This window comes from Anopheles coluzzii, chromosome 2 (assembly GCF_943734685.1).
Source record: "Anopheles coluzzii chromosome 2, AcolN3, whole genome shotgun sequence".
In the NCBI taxonomy this organism is placed as follows: Eukaryota; Metazoa; Arthropoda; class Insecta; order Diptera; family Culicidae; genus Anopheles; species Anopheles coluzzii.
Genome location: NC_064670.1, coordinates 12,633,629 through 12,660,105, shown reverse-complemented (window position 1 = coordinate 12,660,105; position 26,477 = coordinate 12,633,629). Strand labels below are relative to the sequence as shown.

Genomic DNA, 26,477 nt, shown 5'->3' with positions numbered 1-26,477 from the left:
AACGCCACACTTCAATAAAGCGCCATATTTTATCCGTTTTCGAAGATTAATTTTATGCAATGCATTCGCAAACACCGGTCAAACCAACGGGCCCGGGATCGATTTGGCAGCTAGCCGCGGGAACGGTGCGGTGTCCGATCGCTTTCGGGGGTGATCCGTCGTCGGCGTGACCATAAAAAGACACATTTCAATAAAAACCGGATTGTGTGTGTGGCACAACGGTGGTTGTTTTTTTGGTTTGTTGCATTCCCGGTTTATTTGGTTATTTATTTAGCCGTTGTGTCGGTGTGTCCGCGCTGGTTGGCATGTGGGACTTTTTTGTGTGTGTGTGTAATGATGACACTGTTACGATAAGGGGCGATGCTTTTACGATACCCGGTACACCTGTAAGTGAAGGCCGTAAAGCGCCGTTCGCACAGGTTCGCCGATAGGCTTTGGTGTGATTGAGCATTGGGAGGGAAGGAGGGGAGGACAACAAAAAGGCAACGTGTTGCCGTGCCGTGACGAATCAAGCGTAAATTCTTGGTGACATCCAGTGAGAAATATTCCAGGGGTAAAAATGCAGTTTGGGAAGGATTGGGCGAAGTGCTATTATGAATTGCTGATGAGGAGCGGATTTTGAATCCCTTCACGAAGATGCAAGATTTCAAACTTTGCATTGATAAAGGTAAAGCTAACATTGCGAAACATTCACATCACCCCACTTAAAAAATTGATTTTTCCCTTTTTAAATAATTATTAAAATAATAGTCAAATAATTGTCCGATACCCAATTTTGAAACATTTTCTGCATAATGTAGTCCCACCCATAATGGCTCTTATTTAAACAATTAAATTTTAACCAACTTGTTGCACGAACAGTTCGATCGGCAGAGAGAAAGCAGCCATGCCAACGTATGTAATTGCTATCGAAGCACATGATATCACACCATCCCCACACTCCCCTTGTTACTACTGGTTCGATTTGGCCAAATCAAATAAAAAAAAGAAACATCACAATAAACAATGTTTCGTCCCGGACCAATGGAGGTAACACGATCCGATCCGGGTTTGTGCAAAATAATTGAATCCGTACGGGCAGGGAATCATCGCAGCCAATGATACAATCGGGTTCGTAATGATACGTTGTATCGACGGACGGCGCTTGTTTGCTGTCAGTCGATAATTGTAGTCCCCAACACGGCTCGGCCACGCTCGCAGGGACAGCACAGGAAGGAGGGATTCGCTGTTTTTGCTGTTGTTAAATAAGTTTTAATACCGACCGATTATTAAATTACAATCATTTGCTACGCTTGCAGTTGTGTTTCGTTGGCTGTCTGGGTGTACTTGCGATGGAAGTAGCAAAAACAGTGTGTTGGGAGCAGCCTATCCCACGAGGTATGGAGTAAGAAAGGCTAGCAAAAAGCGGGGAAAAAAGCACACAAATGTACCAAGACAGTGAGCAATGATATGGGTTCAACATGTTCCATGTATCGTTTGACGTCCAGATGGCACGTAACTAAGCTCATATCGAAGTAAGAGCCTCAACGCATTTCTGAGACATTTCCACAGGACAGTGCTTGGGGTTTGGACAGGCCGGGAGCGACATAGACAACCTGCCAACCGGCGGTGGAAGTATAAATTGCCATTGCTCTATTCTGCCTGCGAGGATGTTCGTACTTCCCCGGCTTATGCCCGGCCTCTTCGCGCTGCGTTATTACCGGACCGGACAGTTAATGGAGTTATAATAGAGAGCCTTGCAGGCTTCGGGCTAGACATGGCCCATCTTGCTAGTAGAAGCTTTCGTTTTCCGTTGACCTTTTCTTTGCCTGCCAGCTTCTAACTGAATTATTGGTGGGGGGACATTATGTGTGCTAACGAAAGCAAGCCATCCTCTGCCAAACACCCTTTGAAAAAGTGTTTATTCGCGTGCCAGTGCAGCGATAATAAACCTTTTTGGTAGTGTTTGTTTTTCCTTTTCTCTCTCTCTCTGTCAAACAGAACTGAAGAAAAAGAACTGCCACCGACTGTAAGTGTTGCTGTGGGCGGTTGAAAACACAAGGATTAAGCAGTAATTGGGACGGCTTCAGCGGTGTCTTAGCGGTCAAGAGGCAGTGCCTCGACCTCTAGCCCACTAGACCAATTGATCAGTCTGGCCAGTACGTCTGCAGTGCCATGTTTGGGTGTCCTGTGCCTCCACCCCGTACGACGGACGGTTGGGAGTGATTAATCGTTTTCAACACTACTCCCTTGTCCCCCGTGTACTGGCTGGAGCGAATCGTTGGAGCGATTTTTCATGTTTTTTGGAGCTGAACCACCGGGGTGGGTTTACAGGTTACCTTCTGGGAATTCGAACAGCGAATGAGTAATGCTCCAGTAAACAGCCCCGATACAGCCGGAACAGACAGAACTCATGCCGATTATGATAATTAGCTAGCTTTCAAACTGGAAGAAGTTAATTAATCGCAGCGTGGCAATACGCAACCGTCGTGCGCACCTTTTGGGCGATAAGAAATTGGTCCCCCGGTGGGAAAGGTAACGGGGGAAGTGTCACCGCTCAGTACCCCAACCGAAGGTAAAGTCGCTCAGCAGCACCGGTAGCACATTTATTATTTAAATCACCTACAAAACGGGTGTCCGTGCGTGTCGGCCGCGGCTAAGTAATTGCTAATGTTACTAATCGGACACTGCTTCATCTGTCATGTTGGTCCAATTTCGTCATGCTTCTGTACTAAACACACACACACACACACGCACACGAATGTGTATTGGAAGGGAGAGTGATCGCGGAAGAGCAGCAGCTTTGGCTTGAATCCATCGCGCGCCGACTATTCCATGCGGGTAAAACGAAGGTGACGGTGGATGAGATAAATTATTTATACTGCTAAACGAAGAAGAGGACCCGATATTTATAGCCCCATTCCCGGTGCGTAATGCGAGCGCGGCGGAACGATTGCGGACTCCCATTTTTGCATGACCGATGACAGAGCATTAGCATGGGAGTTTGTAGTAGTTGCTGTTTTTACTCTTGTTGTACCGCTAAAATTGACTCCACTAGTGAATTGGACCGGGCGTACGTAAAGATGATGAAGTGTTTCTTGAGCGGAGCCAAGATTTGTTACCAGTTGCTGTTTGGATTCCAAACGTGCGTTGCGATAGTTGCTGTATTCGCTCAAGCACTTCTCTTGAGTGTGAAAACACAACCATTAATAAGGGCGAGTGGAAGAGAGCGGAGGGGCTTTTAATACAATATACTTACACTAGAGTGGATGTCTAGTGGGTTCCCTTTAGTTAAGAGCGAGATGCAATAGATTCGAAATCAATGGGAGCTATTTTTGGAGTTTGCCCAATTTGGTCAAATTCGATCGACTTTAGTGAAATAAACAAGCGTTGCTCAGTATTTACCATAAATCATTAATGACGCTTTACATCAATCCGTTCCACAGGCGTGTTTAAGGGTGCTTTTCCCCATCAACAAACAATTAAAACCGCATCAATATTTCCCGGGTGAGCAAGCAACGGATGAGGTCACCGTAAATCCGACCATTCCTTGGCAGCCGGACGATGCTGCTGTGCGTTCGTTGTAGCATGTTCAGCTCACCAATCTCACTCAGCGCGTCCGGCTACCGTGCCGTCATCAAATAAAACATGAAAAAGGTTTCCACTCCCCACAAGCATGAGACCAGAATAGGTAAAAGCAGCACCACCACCAATACTGGAGCTGCTAGATTTTATTAGCATAACAGTCGTAATAATGATCGTTTCGCTAATATCGGTTCGCCATTCATCATGTGAATCCTCCTGCCCTTTTTGATGTTTCTTTGGCCATGCCTGCGCTGGTACGCCGAGAGAAAGTAACGCCGTGTTCCCATCGTTTCGCCAACGGCGTGTCGTAAACGTTTGACCCATTGACATCGGCTTCGTCGGCTGTGCGGGATTTTTGAGGCCCCCGGGAATGTGAGAATTGAAGCTCCCGGTTTATGGCACCGAGTGGCTGCGAGTTGGGGTAAAGTTTTACTACCATCCTGCCCTGTTGTTGGGCTTAAAATGTTGAACAGAAAAAGGGTTTTTTAGACGCAAGTCAGAAAAGATGTGAAGTCATAAGAAACAAACAGAAACAGGGTGTAGCAATCAGCAATAAAGGGGAGGAAAACATATTCCATCCATCCTCACTGGAGAAGAATGAAGCGTACCAACTTGCTATTTCCTGAGAATAGCTGTAACAACCGCGATTGTCCGTCCAGATGGGAATGAAGTAGAACGTTTTTTTTGCGACATTTTTCCCATCCCAGGGTTTCGGAAGAGTTGGATAAGAGCGTGAAAATTAACATTCATGAAACGGATTATTTATGACTGGGCGCATTTCCTACCATCCATCCACACTCATGGACAGTGATAAAAGCTCGGTAAATTGTGCCCTCACTGCCCTCGCTGAATGAAATGGATATGGTGAGAAAATTCTGGGAAAAAAGAGTTCGGAAGTGCAAATATCAGCCACCGGTCCGGAGTGGTTTGAGAAGAATTTTCCACGTTTTCACACCGGAACCGTGTATGGAACAGTTCTAGCGTTTCTGTCAATGTTCATTTTGGAGGTTTTAAACGGAAATTTAACGTACGTTAACATCAAACAACGATTTCATTTGGAGGCAAAGTCTGGGAAACTATGTTGTTTGAATTAAAAAAGTTTTATATTAAATATGTATTCAACAATCTTAGTTGAAATCTACAATTTAAGCCCAACTTCACGCTATACTGACGATTAATCGAACTGAAGCCTTTGATTGACCACTGTAAACGGTACTAGTACTCCGAACATACTCTTTTATTCCCGGAAAACAACTTACACTCAATTCAGGTTAATGCAATAACCACGGATTGAAGCAATTCAATTAAACATCCCGATGAAGTGAGTCTGCATGTGTACACGCTTTTTCCTGCACCGAGTGTCGTAAGCGCTGTCGGAAGTCGAATTGCTTTGAATTGTAATGCGAACATTCACGATTGGGTTCCGTTCTGAATGACTCCAGACACCGCAGGATCTTGTAAATCTTACCGCCCCGTGCAAGCAGCTGTTTGACGTGAATGTTTGGATCAGTGACCCGGTGTTCCCGTCTCTCTCTATCGGTCGTACTGCAGCCGAGAAAACAACCGCATCGATTTTCCATTTGTCGCGTAATTTGATGCGATTTTTTGTTGTTTTTTTTGCCATCCTTACCATGCTTCCGTTTCATAAAGTAAGTTCGAGTAGCAGGATGGGGAAATGGAGCCAGCAAGACAAACAAATAATTATCAGCTAGAGTGACCCGGTTTCGGGTAATGATTGGTTCGAGTGCCGTCGTCGCTGGATCAGTCCTGAAAGTGAATGCCAAAAGGATGCTGGTTGGAGAAAATGGCGAAGTTACTTTACCGGGACACGGTTGGACGGGAGTATGGTTTAGATTCTGAGGGGGAGGAGGTACCACACAACCCCGAACAAGTCAAAACAGTTAACTGTGCACGAACCTCGTTGAAACTCGTTCGTAGAAGTAGGAGCTGATGTTGTGCTTACACATCTCTGGACGGGTTGAAGCAGATGAAGCACGATGCCGAGGGTGAAAACAAAAATGGAATAAAAAGCTTTCCACCAAAGATTGATGATTTACTAGCAGTGTGGTAGTGTCCATGTCTTTCCCCCATTTTTCGCCCGCTTGTACTGCTACGAGTGACAAATTTATGAGAGATGATCGTGTCGAAAAAGGTACGACAAGATACGCGCTCCTGATAGCTAAAACTGCCCAGCTGTACGTACTGTGTGCCCCGAGGATGTACTGTCCTCAGAAGCCATTGTGCGGATACTTTTTCGGTGTAAGTTCTCTTTTGTGTAGGAGCTTAGCAGAGCTTAACTTCGGGCGAGCGAAGAGTTGTGGGCGGTAATGAAATGTTTGGGGTTGAATATTGAATCGAATTTTCTGCACTTACTTCGCGGAAGGTTAAACAGTACGTATTGAGAACACTGGTGAAAATGTCTGTAAATTGCTTTTCCATGGAGTTTATGAAGTTACGGGACCAAGCAATGTTTTAAAAGTCAATGAAACGCAAAATCAATGAATAAAAACAATTTAAACTGTAACATTTTACAGTGTGGTTAATTTAGGAGAAAACGCGCTGAGGGGTTTGCAGAAACTGTTTAATTAATCTTGAAGCAACTGTCCTTTTCTTCGAATTTCCGTTTCGTTTTCTAGATAAATTCATAACTAATTATGAATCAGCAACTCAAACTATTGGTGCAATTTACCGTCTGAACAATTCTATTCAATCCGGAATCCGCCTCAGTTCGTGGAAGATGGAGGAACAAATCCTAATTAATTCATTTTTTGTAAATTTCTAAACAAATTTCTGAATAATACAACAGAACCGTACAATTCTCTTTAGTCATGATAACTCTATCAACTTTTCGTGCATAATTGATAGCTAAAGCAGTCGATTAAAACTCAGAACTCTATTTTAAAACCACAATTTAATGTTAATGATCACTCAATTTAAAAACTGAAATCAATAAAATGTTAAAATTGTTCACTCAAATTTAAAATAAAAATCATCTGTTTATTGTTTTTTATACATTAAACCCCAGATAGCACCCATGCAATCCAAAGCATTTGCAATGGTAACATTTCACAAGAATAAAGCCGCAAAATCGTTCGGCTTCGTTTCCGTACCGTACTGTAAATTGTATCACATTCCGCTGCCCGGTTATGGAAATCTCGTTAGTTGCGGAACGAAAATTTTCTACGGAATAAACCGTTCCGAAATTGAACCACAACGTCCTTTCAATCAACTGTCAACCTGTGTGGATGTGTATTTATTTTTTGTTATTCGTTGCCGGTAAATTCTCGATTCCGAGGATTGCTTTCTTCACTTCGCCGGCCAACTAATGGTCGGCCCCTGTGTACTGCACCGACCCGGGGAGCAGTTGAATTCAAGTTCAGCGAATGTGTATAAACTTCACAACTTATGATGCGGTTCTGGCAGGGGATCGTTCAATGAAATAAAAAAAAAACGAAAAGCCTTCAAAAAATTTCAACACCAGGGTCACGTTACTGATTGGTTTCCGATTTAAATGCGGCAGTTTGTGTCGGTGTTTGTGGGTTTGCATAAAGCGTTGGTTTTTTGACTCTTGTTTTTTGCACATCCACGCTATCGAGACCCTTTTCGGTGTTCGGGATCGTTTGGTCATGTCATTTAATTAAGAATTTCACTATTCTCCCATCCCCCTTTCCCCCCTTCCGTCGACTGCAGGCCCGAAGAAAGTTCGTCTTACCTACTAGCATAAGCATGTTCATTTTTGCACGCACATTCACACCGCGCTAATCATGCCGGGAGTTACCGGAGCCGAAGTGAAAGGTGGTGCGGTGCGTGGTGACGAAAATTGGGAAGAAATATTGTACGGCCAGCCTTTAATCAGCCAACGCTGGGAAGGTTAACGCAATTTCGCTGTCCGTGGCGCAAATGGTGTGGAGTGGATCGAACGGGGGCTGATTGGACAATACGAGCGGGCCATTGATAAGGATAATTTCTTTTAGCGAGCTAAAATCGGTCGTGACAACGATCGGAGCAAAAAGGGTACCTTAATTAATGTTTGCACCTTCTGAGCGACGACTCTTCTTATCAGCGATGAATGTATGGTCGATGCTGGCGTGATAGCATCGCAAGCTTGATCGCTTGATTATGAGTGCGTACGTGCGTTTGGTTAAATGTGAAAGTTTCACAGCCCCGCGTAAGGAGATGGTTCTCTCTGTGTGTGTTTTTTAATTCCTTTTCTAAATTGTACCAGCATGCACAACAGAGAGGTTCAGAATGAACAATTTCGCATTAAACCTTACCGGATATTATCGCAGGCCTTATTTGGCCGCTTTTCGTTTAACCCGGGCGACAAGGCATACTGTTATCGGTGGCTTACCACCCCTGGGACGCGTAGTTAGGCATTTCGGGGATATGCTTTGCTTTTGTTAAGATGTCCCGAATCTCTCGTTTACCCTCACGTGCATCCACGCGACCATCTGATGCGCACTGCACTGCATCGTCATGGACGGCTGTCGGCGGCTTGAGTACACGAGTACGGAGTGACATGACACACATGTTCCATTAATTTGCCACCAGCGACGCTTATCCTAAGAGGGTTGTGCTCGTGCTACACATTACCGTGGGCGGTACGAATCGGAGCCGATCTCCCTTCCCGGTCAGACGGCATAGAAAACGACAGGGCCGACGCGGGTCACAGGATCGAACAAAGCACCGTAAATGGTGAATGTAGATCAAAGCCGTTGCTTTCTTGTCTTTATCTTTAGCGGAAGACGTGGAGGGCTTAAAATATCGGTAAAATACCGATGCACCGCAAACCGAAACGTGAAACGGATTGCTGGCAGTGGAGTGAAATCGGATAGTCGTGAGCGTTGATCGCACCTGACAGCTGGTTGGATGTGTATGATGGTTTGGTGGGATATGCTGTTTTGCAATGGTGGGACGAAAATATCACATTACGACGCATAATATTCGACGTCATATTGTAATGGTGCGATTCGAAAAAATACTACCTGCATCTAAATGTGTAGATCATGTAATTAGTAAATTGGATTCTGGTGATACGGTTGATTGGGTCCTCGAATCACAGGGAATTGCGTGATATCAAAAGTTTATCAAAAGCATCGAAAATGAAAAAAAAAACTGTAACAATTTCAGCTAGTTCGATGCTATAACATCTATTTTGTAATAAAATGTTTCTATAACCATCAATCCGTACGTCGAATTTAAAATTTACCCGTTAACAGATTGAAAATTCATATTAAAAATTCAAAAGCTGAAAAATATAAGAGATCAATTTTTGATGGCTGCTTTCAAGGGTAAAGATTCGCTTCACAGGAATCAATTAGCGCCGATAAAATACCACCTAAGGTTGCCGCCCGTTCATTCATTCTTCTCGATGCACGTCACGAGAGCTTTAAATAAACTTCCGTGTTCATACGAGCAGCCACGCCAAACCCACGCAGATTAAACAATCGCGACCGGGTGAAGCAAGAATCCCTAATCACGTAACAATTTATTAGAAGTTGTTATAAGCATCGTTAGCCGGTTGTTTGATTGGGATTGGGTAAATGTTTTGTCAAGCGTCCCAAAATATATAACATCCCCCATCCACCCCATCTGAAAACAACAGGTGGAAAGTTGCTTCCGATCACGACATCACGGAGCGGAGAGAAAACAAATAAAAATGACTCCAAATTTCCGGCTGATGGATACGTGCACGTGCTGAACATGTAGACAGGTCTGGTTGTCTTGTCTTGTATGCGCCTTGCCGGTGCGCGGATACGGTGCGATGCGGATCGTTTCTCGCGCTAGCTGAACCTCTACTCGCTGTACGATAATTAAACGGCTCATCAAATGCGAAACGTGACACGCGAGTCAACGGTTTTCCTGCAAATCTTCGTGCAAGTAAGCCGGTAGCAAATGATGGCAGAAATCAACCTGCCATCAGCGTCTACTCTTAAGTCAACACACTGAGACTGAAGCTACGGAACTGTTTATTTTGTTTGCTACTTGCTTTTCTTTCGCCTCTTGGCTCGACGCTAGCTTATAATGTTTTACCAAGCCTGTGCACGTGATGTTCGCATCTAATCAAAACGATGTGTGTGGGGTGGGGAGAGGGTGGAGGGGATGGAGGCGATGGAGAGTGGCAAAAGACGTTGTAAGACTAAGTTGTTCCTAGAGCAAGAAATGTAAACGATACGTCTGCCTTACCGCCCAAGGATGTAAGTGTTGCCAAAGTTTGCGTGACGTCTGGAGCTTTGCGTTGGCAGTTAGCATGCTAACAACACTTCTGTACGCTAAGTATGTGCTTCAAATGTGTGTTGTAAAACCCCGAAAGACGTCAGGGACAACTGCCAAGGGCAGAGCCTTTGCTCAACACTTGCTGAGTGCTCACGCACAGAGAGAAACTTTCCCACCCCCGGTGGTTAATTTCCGATTCCCGAAAGTGACGCTTAAAAATCTACGAAAGGAAAAGAATGCCGAAAGCAATCACGATTCCGATTAACATTGTACAACAAAAAAACCGATTGTTAACAGTTGTATTAAGGCTTTGCTTGATTCTCTGAACTTAGTTTAAAATCGTTTCTTAATTCGTAGGAATTCGTATCCTTCTACTTTGCAAGTAAAATTGATTGCCACTCTCTCTCTCTCTCTCTCTCTCTCTCTCCCTCTCTCTTGCAAATCGTCACGATCGTTCAACCTATAAAATGGTAAGAGGATTATAGTTTATAGCGAATGAAAACACAAATCCTTTTTCAAAGTGAAATTAAAATTAGCATCCTAAGAACGAGTTCGATTGCTTAATCCTGTAACGATCCGTCCTTAAACCTGTACGCTTCATTTCGCATCAAAATTAATTTAACGAACGGTAGGACGATGAAATCATTAATATTTCAGCACAAATTAAACCCCCGTTTGGGTGCCTTACTGTCGCATTAATATCCACTTGTAGTCTTCGCTAAAAAGAAAAGAAAAGTAAAACCGTTCACTATCGTCTTGAGGTCGTGGGTTAATAAGCAGATACTTTATGCCATTTGTTATCGCGTTCTATTAAAGCAATCCGATGTCCAAAGCTTTGCCAACGCGGGAAAAACAAACCCACCCGCTTCCGCTTGCCACTTGCAACTGATAATTTACCCGAAGCCGGAAGGTACCAGGGTGCCGTTGCGGTTCTGGTGAGGTGAGACGGTAATTTTCAGCATCGTTGAACCTGTCATAAATTATCATTAGCGTACCCGTTTATCGCCTTCGCCAGAGCTTCACGGTTTTATCTTCGGGGGTTTTATTTTATCTCTCATTCTGGAGGTCCAACCCACCGTCTCCTCCCCTTCAATCCAAGTAGAGCATCAATTCGTCCCGTTTCCCGTTCGCTTGGGTGATCGAAGGAGTTAATAACCGAAATTCGACCGGTTTGCTGTTAAAAAAAAAAAATCGGTCACCGTGGCTGCACTGCCAATCCACGCCGTCCATCGACGAATACGAGGGTGAAAGAGGAGACACGGGACTCGCGAATGTCTCCTCAAAAAGTGCACTATCGAAAAACAGAGGGGGGAAAACAATAAAAAACCGCCACCAAACGTTCGGCATTCGTCAGCAGTTCCTCGCCGGATCTGTGGCGAAGGTCGTAAAAATCGAATTTAAAAGGCTTCCCCGTGTTGTTTTTCAAGCGATGCACGCTGTCACGAGTTCAGGAAGGCATTTCGGGTTTCGGTCGTATGATTTGCGAAAATGAACCCATTCGGGTGGAATTTATCGTTGGCCATTTGGCGCATTTGGAGGAAACCGTACCAGGCATCCGGTGAAGACAATTCAGGCGAGTAAAAAGCAGCGCCAGTTTGGGGATGGGATAATGAAGAAATAACGCATTTTTGCTCTGGGTTATGAGAGGTTATTTTCATCGCTACACTGTGAAACAAAGTTGCACTAAACAAGAGGCGTATGTAGTTGTTCCCTGTTGTACTGTTGCGACAGACGAGTAAGCATTGAATTTTGACGTTTGATGTTCGTGAAGTTGTGGTAGTCATAGTGAGCGTTACTTGGTGCTCATTGGCGTACTAAGCCATCAGAGTTCCAGAGAGAAGTTCCAATTAGTAATGAATATAGTAAAGTGCTATAAAGAACAACACCGCTCATACATCTTACAAACATTAGTTTCGGTGAGTTAAAAACCATCCGCTAGCCATCAAAACATCCTTTTATCCTTTCCATGCCTTTCAAAACGAGCATCATCCTTGCGGCTATCCTTGACCTGCGATGGTGAGTTTTCCCAAGCAGAAGGCCTACCAGTTTTATCTTCCTGATTTGATTTAACACAGTCCAATTCCACTCTGTCCCTGTCTGGCATCCTGTCCGTGGCTGCCGAAACCATCCCTTCATTTATCACACGCCGACCAGCCAACGGACGTTATGGTTAACTGTGCTGTGGGTATGTTTCGGTACCAGATAGGTCATCCGGGGTACGGTGGATGAGTTGCTCCAGTTTTGGCTAGCTGGTATCGGGCTGGGAGGTTTTTTCGGCCTTCCGTTTGCGCTTCATTCGGCCATTCGGCCCTTATCCGTCGTCTAATGTTCGAGCAGCATAAATGTAATGATGCGGGACAGAAAGGGTTTCCGAGCTATTGTTTTGACGTTTCGGCGTTGTTTTTCAGGCGGATTCGGGATGACAGAGCGTAATGTTAGAAAAGTACACTGTCCAAATAAGCTCCCGAGAACGGATGTCTAGCAAGCGTTCTTTCGCTACGTAATGATCTGTTTACGTTCGTTGGCGTATCATAAATAAATTCGGCTCCGTGTTTTTTGTGTGGTTGTATTGGCTCATTAACTTTCTTGTGCTCGTGCCTAAAGTTTCTATAAATGATAAGCAGTAAAAACTGACCCACAAATGTGTTGAATGTGTGTGTGAGTGACGTGATGAGACAGCGGGATGAGGTTTGGTGGGGTGGGACCATTTTGTACACTGGTCGATCGTGTGTGTGTGTGTGTTGTCCATCGATCCTGGACCGGTTCCTTCCGGTTGGAATGATTCCCAACGCTTTGGTTGTGATTGAAAATTGATGACGCTGACAATGGTCAGTTTTTACTCTCGGCTAACCTCTCTTCGTAATCCGCCCCAGCACCGGGTAGCACACAAATGGGAGAAAAACGGTCTCGTTTTGACCGGTCGATACGATACGCAGCATTGTCACCGGGCATGTGACGGAAGGGAAGGGTTTGTGTGATTCAATAACCGATTTCCTGTTTCAATTTTCTGCACTTTATGTAACCCACACACTTCTGCAGTGTCCTTTAGTACAACATGCTGGAAACCATTTCCTGCCCCCTCTTCTCCGTGACCCATTCCGAACGTTGTGATCGGGAATAAATGAAATACCGAAACAGCATCCAACCACTCAAGGCTACGACACAGCTGGCGGGACCACATTTGTTGAACATTCTTCCCATGTGCACAACAGCACAACCCCACAGTCGTGGCGCTGGTGGAAAAGCACTTTGCAGTTTTTCTTCGTTTTTTTTTCGTCTACCTTCTCCAGAAGCTGAAGTGCTCTTGAAAAGCGTTACGATAAGGGCTTCAACGGAACGGTACAGCTCCCCCAAAGTGTGCTTGTAAACGTGAATTTATAAGAAAAGCCTCTATCCGACCGGGAAACGAATGCTGGGGCAGAACTTGCGAACATTTTAATGGTGCCGTGCTCTGGAGGGTTTGCTGAGTAGCTGAGAATAATGAACATTTTTACAAGCAAACTACCCCAAAAGGCGCTCTTGCGGTATGCGCCGATCGAAGCAGAAACGTGGTAAGATTTGAGGAGTTGAAAACTTATCCTTCGTAAGCGGACTTTTCGACTGGCGAGACTCAATAGAGCAACAGTTTGAGTGTTGGAAAGCATTCAAGGGATATAGAAGGCAAATTGCATAGCAAATTGCATAGCTTTAGGCGTTTTAATGATTGTGTGCAATTGATTGCAACTTTGTCGATGGAAACTTTTCCACGGAAGGGAGTGAATATTTAAAAAAGAATATTTCATCTTACATGTCTGCTATACCACCTTACAGTTACCATGCTAGCTCGAATCGTCCATAAACTGCAACCTAGATCGTTTTAAAAGCGATTTCGTTTCGCAAGGCAATTAAATTACTCACCCTGTATAAACACGGTGTCTTGGCCGGTCTTGTTCCGCGGGATAAAAAGCAAACCCCGTTTCGGCAGCCTGTCGGGCAAATGGGAAAAGATATTTCCATTCCGCTCGACAATGAACGCCTCTCGTCCATTTATTTTCCTCCTGTTCTTCAATGCCGGCACACACCATCCATTGTGTACAGCTCCCACCATGCCTTTCGAAAACGATGCCCCATTAATCAATTAGCTGCAATTTGCACCCGTTGACAACTGTATTTATACAATCCGATTGTGGATGGGAGAGGGCAGCGGTAGCGGTAGCGGAAAAACACATGCAGCGAAAGCACATGCTAAGTGGGCTGCAAATGGTTTTACGGCTGCGTGCTGCCAGACCAGATACAAAACAAGGGAAGCACTCGGTGGTGCGCTTGCAGTCGGCGGTGGCAAAAAGTGCATCAAGAAAACGGGCCGGAAAATGCACTGCCAAGATGGTTTGCCGGTGTGTGTGTGTGTACGGTTTTTGGATTGTGGGGAGTGAATAATGCGCAATCCATCGGACCTGGTGGTTGGCTTGCAAATGCGCTCAGTGAATAATTTGTCCATTTAGTCATGATTTTTCACACTGCTGCTGTTTTCCTTCCCATTTTCCTTTTATTGTACGAAGCGTTTTCTCGACGCAGTGTTGGTAAATGTTTTAGACATGCAATTTGTTAAATGAATACCTACTGGAGGGGTGAGTATTTTGTTCATTCTTTTCGACGTTTTTTTTTTCCTGTGCTAAAGCGCCCTTGTAAACAATTATCTCATTGAGGGGTTATATTTAGCGCTGTGTAAACTCGCCTACACGCAGGTAAAATCATACAAATTAACATCAACCCTGCGCTTCCTGCGTCTCCTGCACACGAGGAAAGTCATTATTGAGGCGGTAAAATTATAATTATAAACTTGTATGGCTCTGTATTCCATTTTCTCCGTACACTATTTGCCACCCAACCATTCCCAGCAGGCGTGTAAGCGCGGGAGCCATCAGAGGTGCGCCTTTGTCTATGCACTTGAATGACATATTGGTCATGTTGTCTGGGTGGCGTCATTTGGTCCCGTAGATTGGGTTTTTGTGTACGCTAGCCGCTCGCTTAATTGAATCGATGAAGCTTAACAAAGTGGGGTGAAAAATGTAAAAAAAAACCCGTGCCCAAAATATACATGCACGATCAGCATGCTCATGATTGCAACAATCCTGCCGGCGAGACAACAGCGTGATTGTTTGTATGTGTGTGTGTTTTTTGTGTGTGTTTTCTCTGTCAGTTAGCTTGCTAGAAACAATAGCTTCGTTGGTGGGGAACACATTTCAGGGCAGATCCTTTTTGGAGGTGACAAATGGGCGAGCTATTCTTCTCGCGCGCACACAAATACAATGTTCGTGTGCTGACGCGTAAGCCAGCTGAGGAGGTGGGAAAACGATGGAATGGTGTTTGCGTTTTGGCGAAACGAAAGCTAGTGCAGTTTTGTTTTTTGGGTGGTATGTTCCGAAAAAACTGTTTGATGAGTAATGGTTTTGTCGCCATCACAAAACAGTCAAACTCCCTCCGTTCTCTAGGGAGAGGTGAGTCGCTATTTTGTGGATTCATCCAGCAATGTTGACACTATGTTTCTTGCACACTTTATGGTGAGACTCTGAGTGTGTGATGTGTTTTTTTTTCTTTATTGATCGAACACTATAAAATCAATAGTAGACGCTGAAAAAAAGGGACCCAACGGCAAATCCGTGCCGCGAAAAACACGTCTGGCCGGTGTTTGACAGTTGATAGATTTCCCCGCTCGGTTCGAACGTTCACACTGACCCGTCGTGTGCCTTTGTACGGTACGGCGATTTTTGCCTGAAAAAAAACACACACACTTTTCAAGCTAGTTTCAAGCTGCTCTGAAACTAATTGCCAATTTGATGAACTTACTACACTGGCGCTGACAATCTGTCATGTCTCGTGCCACTAATGGTAGTACCGTTCGGTACAAGGTACACTGGCGAACAGCTTTCCAGCATTTGCTGGACAGCTAGTAATTGCCAGTAATCGGGGCTGTTTGTTTTCTCCAATTAGCCCAAACGTCTCCGGAGAGATAAATATTTGCCCTGGTAAACGGGGTGTCCGTTGTGTTTCCCCGCGGGCCAGGTTGGGTAAATAAATAAATAAATGGGGTTCTCGTTTATTGCCAAGTAAAAGTGATGACTAAGTTCGTGTTCGTGTAGTGGAATTTTGAAGTGAATTTCACTTCCCCAGTAGTCAGTAGGTAGTTTATGGATGTAGTTTTTTTTGTTCGTTTTCAATTCTGGGTTTATTTCCACCGCAGAAACCAGGAAACGGTGAGTCCATCAAAACCACAAACACTTTACCCCCATTTGTTTATGCACACTACAAGTAATATCCGTTCCGATTGCTTCATATTTCGTTGCGTTCTTACTTCTTGTCCTGGGGCAGCAATACACCACTATTCGATATGCAAAATCCAACGTTTCTTACAGCGTAGAATCTGGGGAATGAGGTATCGATCGCGTCGCAACTGAATGTAGTGCATCGCATCAAGAATAACTCGTGCGCAGGGAGAAAGGGTTGAGCGCGACTACTCGCGTGTCGTTCGCAGCTACCGGAACCGATGTGGTGTAGGAACCGATCGTACCTTGTGAACATTGGAGTGCTGGGAATCAGTTTGTTCCAAACAAAAGTTTATTATTACTATCAGGAAGGAAATCTGCAAATAATTCTGAAGAGTTTGAAGGATTTGCTTGTTATTGTGTGCCAGGGGAAAGATTGACTGCTTTTACTACATTTCAGCGCATATATACCCATTCAGAAGACATCCATAGAATGCCCTGGTCTACGTCCTGGTTACGGTATTTTTTTTTTCAATTTATTAGACTCAAAACCGAATTGGTCGTCAGTTTTGGAAAATGATGGACCGTATCATCGGATTAGTACCCAAGACGAACTTGTTTTTAAAACTGTTCATTTGACAACTGACACTTTCGGTCGGTGACAATCATTCGCTGAAGTTTAATCAGTTTGTCAATCTCTTCTCTAGCCCATTCTAGTGCGACAAATACAACAAAACGATGGACAAAATAGTCCGGACAAAACTGTCAATGGGACCCTGCACGATTCTAATCAGCTCTTTGTATGGAGTTTGACAGTTGGAGGCTGAAATAATGTAAACACTCCATACAAAACCACACACAAAACTAGCCTGCAATTTTCAGTCTAGACTATTCTAGCCTCAAAGTTACAATTAGATTCGAGTACCTGCTCGAAAAAATGGCAAAACACGGTGTTGTTTACATTCATCCCAAGGTGCATTAAAGAGATCTGGTGGTGGAATTCAGAATCAAAGTGTATGTAGTCCAGGTGGTCTCATAGCATGTCTTTTATAACCAAATTTGAATATCACTTTTTGGCAGGATGGGTGAATTTTTTTTTTAAATTTTAAATTTTGTAGATTTTGTAAATAAAATTTTCTGGAAGCTTGATGAATACACAAAACACTCTTAAAATCTTCGTTTAGAAGCAAAAGTGATAAAAATCATAAATTGGGATTATAAGTCCACCTGTATATTATACCCACTAAGATAGCTGCTCGAAAATTGCTATACAATGCAAACAGCTGACAGGTTGAAATTTCAGCCTACCAGCTTAAAACGGAAAGGACCCTAATATTATCCTTCTTAGGTTTCAGGGTGTAAACTAAAAGCTATTCCTGACCAAATAAATTTCAACTATTTCATAATTTTTTATTGCTATTTTCAATTTAAAATAATCAATCAAGAAAACAATTTTCCATAACTTCCAACTGAACAAGAATTTCTCGTACAGTTCCACGGAAACGTTGCCACAATTTCATTCCATTTGCTAGCTTTGCTTTTGGTGTAACTGGAATGCATTTTAAACCCCACCACTACTACTACTACCGACCGACTGCACTACAACTGTGACGTACATCTCGGTTTGGTTAAGCGCGTTCATTCACCTGATTCAGATATTTAATCCCTCCCCAACAAACCGATTCACTGGGAACGGGGGTGGGAATGAGCCCCCCTGGTTTTCCGCACTGGGGCGGCCAATTTAATTACTCAATTAGCAAATCTTCAAAGCGCAAAGCGACTCCGCCCCGTACGGGTGCATCAACCGGCTGGAATGCGAAGCGCTCGGGACGCCAGAATGGCCCGCGCAACCGCGAACGCAGATACAACTTTAATTGAAATGTAATGGAAAAATGTAAATCTTTCCCCTGTTCTGCATGCCCCCGTCTTCGGGTGCATTTTCTTGCCCTGCTGCAACTGGTCAGATCGCGGTGGCGTAAAGGGTTGCGGGCAGCTAGCAAAAACGAGGCTAGCAAACATTGCTTGTTTTGATTGTCGTGTACGATCTGTCAAACGGCTGATGTCGTCGCAACAACTCGAGCTGTGTGTGACCGACCGCTGGCGTGTCCAATTAATTGCCGACATATGGAACAGTGAATTTTGCGTTCGTGGGAGACGGGATTGGGATAGATGCGCTCGGGTGGGTTGTTTGGAATTGTGTTTGATGTTTTGCATTTTGTTTGTGTGTGAGTATTATTATTCTTCCAATAATGCAAGTGAAAGTAAACATCGCACAAATCATCGCGCGTTCTCGACCACATGCCCGACGGTTGCCGTTTATTGTTTGTCAGCCGGGAAAGCAAACATTGCCACCAACGAGTGTGCCGTTTTCTTCCGCGGTGCGCTCGCTGCTGACCGACAGGCCTCCCCCACCAAGATGCAGCACCTTGAAGCTGCTTCTCCTGCACCGCAAATCGGTACGAAGAATAATCATCGCGCACGAACAACAAACTCAACGCACCAGCCCCACTGATCACCGGCCATTTGTACTCGCATCGCGTCGACAAGCAGGACGATTTAAGTGCAACAAGTCTGTGCACCATTAAAACAAAACGCACGAAATGAAATAAGTTTACACCGCAGGTACACACACACACCACGGATGGGAGCAGGGAGCGTGCAATATTTTATCACCACCTTCAGCGTCGAAAACACACAACAGCGACGGGGTTTGTGACGATGGTATGCCATTTAACCGGCTGGTAGGCATTGCTGGATGGATGCCTGTTCAATTCCCCTGTAGAAGGGCGAAATTCCTTTCCCCTGCAACGTGCTCGTCATCTCCGCGGTCGCACGGTTGCAAGTTTGTTGCACACGATGGACCCGAGACAAAAGGACCCAACCCCGGGAATGGTGTGGCAGGTTCGTACGCAATTTAATTTGCGCTCGACGCGTTGCCTGCCGGGTTTTGTAAAATAAAACTTCTCATTACGCGAACGTGCCAGGAATTTTGCTCATTTTCCTGGTAGCGTTTTATGCACCGGAAAAGTTGCGCAGCAAACCGTTCTAATGTGTGTGGTTGTTTATTTTTCTCTTCCGAAGAAAAAAAAAACGTTGCTTTGAATCTGTTTTTATTCGAGAGAGAGAAAAAAAGAATGTAACCAATTTGTACCACATGATACCATTCCAGCTGGCTGCCCTTTTCTTGTAAGTTATCGTGAAAGATGTGTTTCGCGAAATTTGTTACTTGCGCAGTTACCGGAAAAGTGTGCTTAAGAACTGTTCCCACAAAAGTTCAAAGTACTGGAAGAAATTATGTACCCACAGTTATTGAATATTTTATATTTCTGGGAATGCCTTAATGCCTTGCCCAAATGTTTGTCTTCAATGCACGATGAGATTTGGCTTTGTAGAAATAAAGAATCTATTTCTTGGTCTGAATCAGTAGGAAACCATTACCTTTTCGTTGATCCAATTGCCATTGATTAACTTTGAAATTGTTGAAACGATCGTCGGCAGCCCCACGATGCTGCACCGTAACATATGCTCCGCCACTTCAAAAAGTAATCCAATGTCTCCGGACCAGATTTAGCTCCGCGGCGAAAGCAATACTCATCAGTCAAGGTAGCAGGTTAACTCAATAATCCGTCCGTACCAGCCAGCCGCTCCGTACCCTTTTGCTTCGGCGGCACTGGTGAAATTACTTACGGTATGTGTTTCGCTGCCCGGAACACTGGTGTGCTGATGTTGTAACCCTATTGGCCAAAGGGTACACGTCGGTTATTACTCCCCTTTGGTTTCGTGCTCACATTTCGCCGCGGATATGTGTCTTTGCTCGCCAACGGCCACCGTTTGCTGACCGTTCGCAAGGGAACGAAATGATGAATCGATTGGAACCCATGTCGGATCCGCCTTGCGGGGCCGCTTTTTACATCGGTGACGATTCGCGGCCAAGTCGATTTGGGTGGCACCGTGCAAGTTGTTATGCGTGCAGGCCAAACCGGTGGACGCTTCCTACCAGCGATGGGTGCGATCAAAGCGTTCGAAGGTTTATGGCTTCATGGATGGGAATGGCGAATCGGTGCAGCGAAGTAGTTCGCCAATTGGTTGGATTCTGAGCAAACACACACACACTGAGTGCGGCATGACGGATGGTATTAAAACCGGCGCGGCAATGTGTGTTATTCACATCATTTTTTGGGTGAATGTTTTCCAAGAGGGTGGGATTGGCCCAAGAGCGCGTACAAGCCATGTGTACTATTAGTACTACGCAGTGGAGACGACAGCATTTTTGGGATCGCTCGAATCCAATTGCTCGACTACAGCCTAGCCTCATGAATTCGTCCACGAAGGAAATGAAACGGAACGTGGGGGGAGGGCACTCAGCAGAGCAAAAACAGTATTCGCAGCCAAATCGCATAAATAACGCGCGTCAAGGGAAGCAGAGCGTCGGGGGCTCAGCATTCTTCAGGTCAGCGAATTATGTCAGGGCGCATCGCAATTCGCAAAAAGGGCAACGGAGTCGAATGTACGAAAGTACTACCACTACGGAATGTGGAATGAATTTCAGTGAGATTGAGCGTGCTGATCCACCTTAACAGAAGGTTGGAGGGTTTGTTTTTGGGCGGTTGTTGGCAAACAGTGTAGCACGCTTTTGGGTTCGGAAAAAGTAATTATTCTTGGGGCAAACTTTTACTTAATACTGGGTAGCAATAAATTTCCCCGGATATCAACCCCCTCCCGAAGTGGAAGTGGCGAGAGGAGGGATATTGCTGACGCGGTGTAACTCAATTACGCGGAGCAGCACAAACAACTTTTGCTGGAGTGCTGCCAATAGTGTTTTTGGATATTTATTCTTGCATTAATATGGATGATTCAGTTGTCACACCGTAGAATCTGGAGCACTTCCCCGTCTTCTGTTTCCAACAAACAGCTTCTTTTAATGCTATGTACAACTTCCACTTTCCAGACTGCTACCGCTTCCGTCCTTGCCGATTCGTTCCTGCTTCGTTCCGTACAATAGACACAACACGCAAAACGCAACCGCTGTGGCATTCGTTCCTTCGGAGATGATACCCGGCAGTACGGACGTGCGCGCTGAACCATGCTGCCAATTCTTACCTGGGCCTACCTGCGTCATATTGCCGTCCAGTACCATGCGGAAGCACAGGATCCGTACGGCAGCGTGCAGCTTGTATCAGCGAACCCGCCCCTCGGCACGGAACACGCCGGCCACGCCGGGTACGATTGCGCTCCCCTGCCACTGTTTGCGCTTCCGCGCGACATCGACTCGAGCGACACGGGCAGCAGCGACCTAGAGCGTACGATAGAGCTGACCTTCAGCCCGGCCGGTTGTCGACTGCCGCCCCGGTGGGCCATCCGCAACGACACGTTCCGACCGTTCCAGCAGTCGGCCAAGCTTGCCGGTGGCGGTGGGTTGAACATGCGTTTCCGCGACCAGACGGACACGTACACGGGCAGCACGGGCAGCAGTACGCAGATTGCAGCCTTCCCGCTGATCCACAGCTCAGCGGCCATCGGAGAGTCGGCGGATGCAGCGCACGGCAGTAGTGTAGCGGGTGGACTTGGCTCGGTTGGCTCATTCGTTGCCGTCAACGATGTCATTGGCATGAACATTACGCCGGCATTATCACAGGTAAGATCAGCTGTTCTTGCTTTCCCGTGTGTTTTTTTGTAGCCTTGAACCGAATCAGAAGAACACAATGACGTCGCGGGCTTCCCTCAAACCTCACTGTAAAACGAAGTCGTAAATTTTTACAGGTTCTTTTAGCGCCTCCCGCCACCAGTGCCGGCTCCGGTGCGTCCATCATTGCCGCGGTGAACGGTGCCGCGGCCGATGACAACGGAACGCGCGGCGAGGAAATAAATTCCTTTTACTTTTATGAGGTAAGTTTTGCGTGCGCTTCGCGTTGCTTTTACGCCCTCCCCCCCCCCCATCCCCTGTGATCGAATCACTACAGTGCGGGTAATGTTTGTTTTTGGGGGGAGCGATGACGGGCGCGGGTCCGTACAAAACAAATCCTTATTCCGTCCGCGGCTACATCCCCCATGCATGCGTGCGATGGTCCAGAGTGGGACATTGGGTGTAATAAAAGTATATGGGCGTGCATTAGTGAGCACGGTTGACGGGGGTTTTTTTTTGGCCGAATCGAGCGGAAAAACGGAGCCTCTGCATTACCATCAGATTGGTGCTTCCTCTTTCCCGCCCCGTGCAGCAGCTTTTATGAAGTCATCAACGCTTCTTATCGTGGTCGAAACTTTCGCTCGGTAAATACCCCCGCAACGGCAGCAGCAGCAGGGGGAGGATTGATCCTTCACGGTTAAGGCACGAGCAGCTGCTCCGGTAAATGGCCATTGCATTGCGTGTGTCGTAAAGATCAAAGAAGAGATGAAGCACACACAGACAAACACACAGAGACTTGTAAGAGTTGGGGATGAAAAATCTCACTGCCCCAAGATTCGCTGCAAAACCACCGAAACAACCGTCAGTTTATTGTGATCGTCGCAACCGCACAACAACAAATTGTTGTAGATTCGGTATGATGGACATTTTGGTCGCACTCTGATGGGGGTGACACACATACACAATACACACACACACACAGCTTGAACCACTTGCCGGGTTCTAATTTTGCTTCTCGTTTTCGCAGTGTTGGCGGCAAGCAGAGAAAACATTTTTGGCATTATCGGTTTTATCATTGACCTGCCCTGCTCGTGCTGGGACGGGGATGTGTACGTGGCAACGCGCCGAACGTAGCAACGCGTTGCTGCACTGAATTGATTTTGTCTAGACGGAATAATTTATAGAGATTGTGTTCGATTCAAGCACGGGGGCGATCGGGGAAGGGTAAGGAACGCGCCAGGACGCCATGCCAACGCCATTCGTGAGTTGCGATGCGGAGCGATTCCGTTGCGTTAGAATGCCGTTGCCAGAAGCGCACGCACACGCTGCTTAGTGGTGTGGAATGTTGTGCGGCGCAACCGATTGTAGACCATTCCCCATCCGGATGCAGCCGAGGGGATGAGGGACGAAAGGTGAAGAATAAGTAACCTTGGCATGAAAAACACGGGAAGAAGGGTGGAACGTGTCCTTCTCCGAGAAGCTGGTAAAGATTTTAAATGGCGTGCGATGTAATCTTGCCGAGAGTTATTTGATGAGGTTGGGTTGTAAATTATAACGAAAGAATAGGTCAGCAAGCTGAATCGCCTGTTGCAATTGGCTGGCGCAAATGTTTGTAAACGGAAAAAATGTAAAGAGTAAATGGACTGTCCGCAAAGAATTTTCTATTAGGTACGAATGTGATTCCAAAAGTTTTGTTTTCTGAATTATGGCCAAATTTTCATGGCCAAATTTTGAGAAAATAGATCCAATATGAAGACGATAGCAAAATGAATTCCCAGTCCAGATCTGAAGGGCGTTTTTCGATTATAACTCATAGCTAAGCAATTCTAATACAAGGAAGTAAGGCTCGACACACGCTTCAAGTGTTGCTTAAGAATTGAACTAAGAGCCATAAACGTAAAGGGTTCTAAAGAAACTGTCAAACTGTAGTCAAGCTCAACCGTGGCAGCGTTATACGAACGTCGTACTAGATCATACAATGTTTAAACAGGACTAAAGCGTGTTTTATCGTTTACTTATACGCGCGTTTGATGCTTTACTTCAGCCCGAAATCCACTTCTGGCTAGCTTCAATGAGGCGAGGTTCCTTCGTTTTATGACTACTCCGTAAAGCTTCACAATGCGGGGTTTATTTTTTTGTGAGTAAGAAACCTAATAAAAGCTCAAGTGCCGGAAAATGGATTTGCTTATCGATAATCGCGTTTAATAGCGCGAACGAAACAATGACGGTGGCTGTTGGCTGGATGACAAAACGGTTGGCGCCAACGGAACGGAATCCATTTCTGCTTTCAAACCCCTGTGGACGACCCGGAAAAATAACACCCCCAACGATGGCAACAACCTTCCGGAAAAACAGGCACTTCGCGCCTGGCGAAGCGATTAGTTATCGAACGCGAGCGTGTGACGATCCGGTTCCGGTCGTGCAGTCCCAAAAAAAAACCCCTCGTCGTTGGTGAAAATTTACGACCACGCACATAACTTTCTGTCCGGCACTGTCCGGAAGTGAGTGTGTGTGTGTTTGTGTGCGTAAAGGGGGTAGTAATACTTTGACAGCTGTATCGCTGGACACAGTGCACTGCTGGTTTTGTCGGGGAATGGTTTAGCGTTTAGTGTGTGTCCCCCGAAAAACCAGGCCACCGAATCACCAATGGGGGTGCTGTGTGTGGTCGTAAAAGCGTACCAACACACGCAAACACGTCACTTAACCCAGTTTTCTCGGAACTCCCGCTGCTGGAAGTGGAAGCTATCGCGCAACACCGAAAGCAACAGCTAGAAGCAATTAAAATTGCTTTTCAACTATGCTGGACTGTCAAATGGTCGGATATGAAGAGCAGAGTGCTGGTGATACTGGAAAACGCCAGGGAATGCCAACCCCGCTGTCATATGACCGTCGATAAAGGGAGTGGGGGAGGGAGGGTGCCGTTGACGAAAGCGTGTCCAATTCCTGGAGTCCTATCGCGAGGGTTCTTTGAAGAGACACCAATACACAGTAGCTCGTACACCCAGCTTTGGCACTGAGCTGCATCAAATGCGGCACCCATTTGAGCTTAACCGATTCGGAACCATGTTTGCCCTTTTTTCTTCCTCGACCCCTCCAATCCGTCACTATTGACTGAGATTTAAAAGAAGGGAAGGGTTTTGGTAGCGAAGGTGTCATTTGGAGGGGGGATCGAGAAGAGAAACGAATAGCAATCTAGCGACCGTGTCTGTCGGTGAGAGCTCAAAGCGCGTTTTGGTCCCGTTCGGTCCCGGATGCAGAAAACAATTAACTCTGGGACGCCCGTTTTACATAACTTCCGTTAGCGCTGGCGTGCCTTTTCAGGGGACGAAATCACGTAGGGGCAATTTTTCACACTATGGTACGATCTATAAAGACACTTTCTCTCTCTATTGCTTTCAAAGAAAGGGTTTTGATTGAGGTGTACTACGGGATACAACCGTCCGTCCGTTGAGCACCCTTCAACGGTGAGATAATTGTTTGGATCCTTTGACTGCCTTTTTGTCGCAGTCATTTGTAGCTGGTGAGGGAGACCGAAGATGAAAAACATTCTTATGCATGTGGATCAACCTTGATGGGAGCGAAAATGGTGTAATCGAATGTATAAGAAGGAAAATACTATATATAAGCAATGTAAACAACTGGCAAAAAGGAAGTCCCGTGTGCCTAATGCTGTAGAAATGAAGTAAGGAGCATATTACGTACGATAGATATGAAAAAGATACATAAATATGCATGACAGAGTTGCAAACAGAAAATACAAAATTGAATTCATCATGCATTTTCCTCATGCATTCAATACAGCTGAGTTGATTTTCATGCAAAAATTATTAGCCACTTTACTGAAAAGAAAGAGTTTCTACACAAACATTGCAACCGAAGCCGAAACGCTCGATTGAATACTTTCCTTCGCCGAAACTCATAAAAAGGTTATTGGCCTCGTTCATACTTTCCCGCCACCCGGCCGGTATGAATCTTATTTTGCTTCGTATTTTTTTTGTATATCCACTCACCATTTTCTTCTTCACATTATCGACTGCCTCGGTGTCCCAGGGCAGTGGGCCGGATATCTTAAACCTCCTCACACCGCACGCCACTCCCAGCCCATCGCAACCAATTTTTGGCGACCGGCTTTTAAGACTTCATAAAAGCGACGGTACCATCCGGTAAGCGGTTTCCGGTGTCGGACTCGGTTCTAAATTCGGCCCACACATTCTATCCGATCGGAACCCGAGGCCTCATTGAAATTCATCGAGAATCGGTCGGTATTAAATTGTCAAGCCGGCGTAGCACACTCGTTCACCTGCCCTTTGCACATGCCGCCGACCTCACGCAGGAACGTTGGTTCCGCTATGGCGGAAGCAGGTTAAGCCAAGCCATCTTACCTCACCGTTTTGACGAGGCCGATGGGTAGGTAGGTGTGTGCCGGCAGCATAACTTCGGTCGGCATTTCATGCGGAACGGGGTACGAAAGAGGCTCTCCTTGCATGCTGCGTGCAGACACTTCTGTGCGACAAGGCACAAATGAAGCAATTTGCATGCATTTTGGGACACCTTTACGGATGAGCGTGTGAGTTCGTATGTGTGTTTGTGTGTTACATTACGCAACTCCTTGCACCTTTATCGGAATGCAATAGAATCGCACATTCGTGCCGGCACAGCACAGCACCCAAAGGAGATGAAAATGTGTGCAAGAACCTTTACGATTGTGAGATCTAATAATGAAGAAAGAGTATGAAAAACGACCAACGATAAGCGTGAGATAACTCAATTTAATTACGTCGAAGTAGATCGCTTCTCTGCAGCACAACAAACCGATAAGGCGAGGCATAAAT

General features: G+C 45.6%; 1 protein-coding gene across 3 annotated transcripts in view; it reads left to right on the top strand.

Annotated features, from left to right (window-relative positions):
* The window catches only part of LOC120948985 (cardioacceleratory peptide receptor-like), a 49,559-nt gene that overhangs the window by 3,146 nt on the left and 19,936 nt on the right, over positions 1-26,477 (top strand). For 2 of the 3 annotated variants that reach the window (XM_040365896.2, XM_040365897.2), the window contains exons 2-3: positions 20,971-21,657; positions 21,783-21,908. In XM_040365896.2, the coding sequence (XP_040221830.2) occupies positions 21,106-21,657; positions 21,783-21,908 (678 nt within the window). In that variant the 5' untranslated portion in view covers positions 20,971-21,105. The remainder of the gene's footprint in view (positions 1-20,970; positions 21,658-21,782; positions 21,909-26,477) is intronic. The other variant, XM_049605194.1, reaches the window with a different exon arrangement.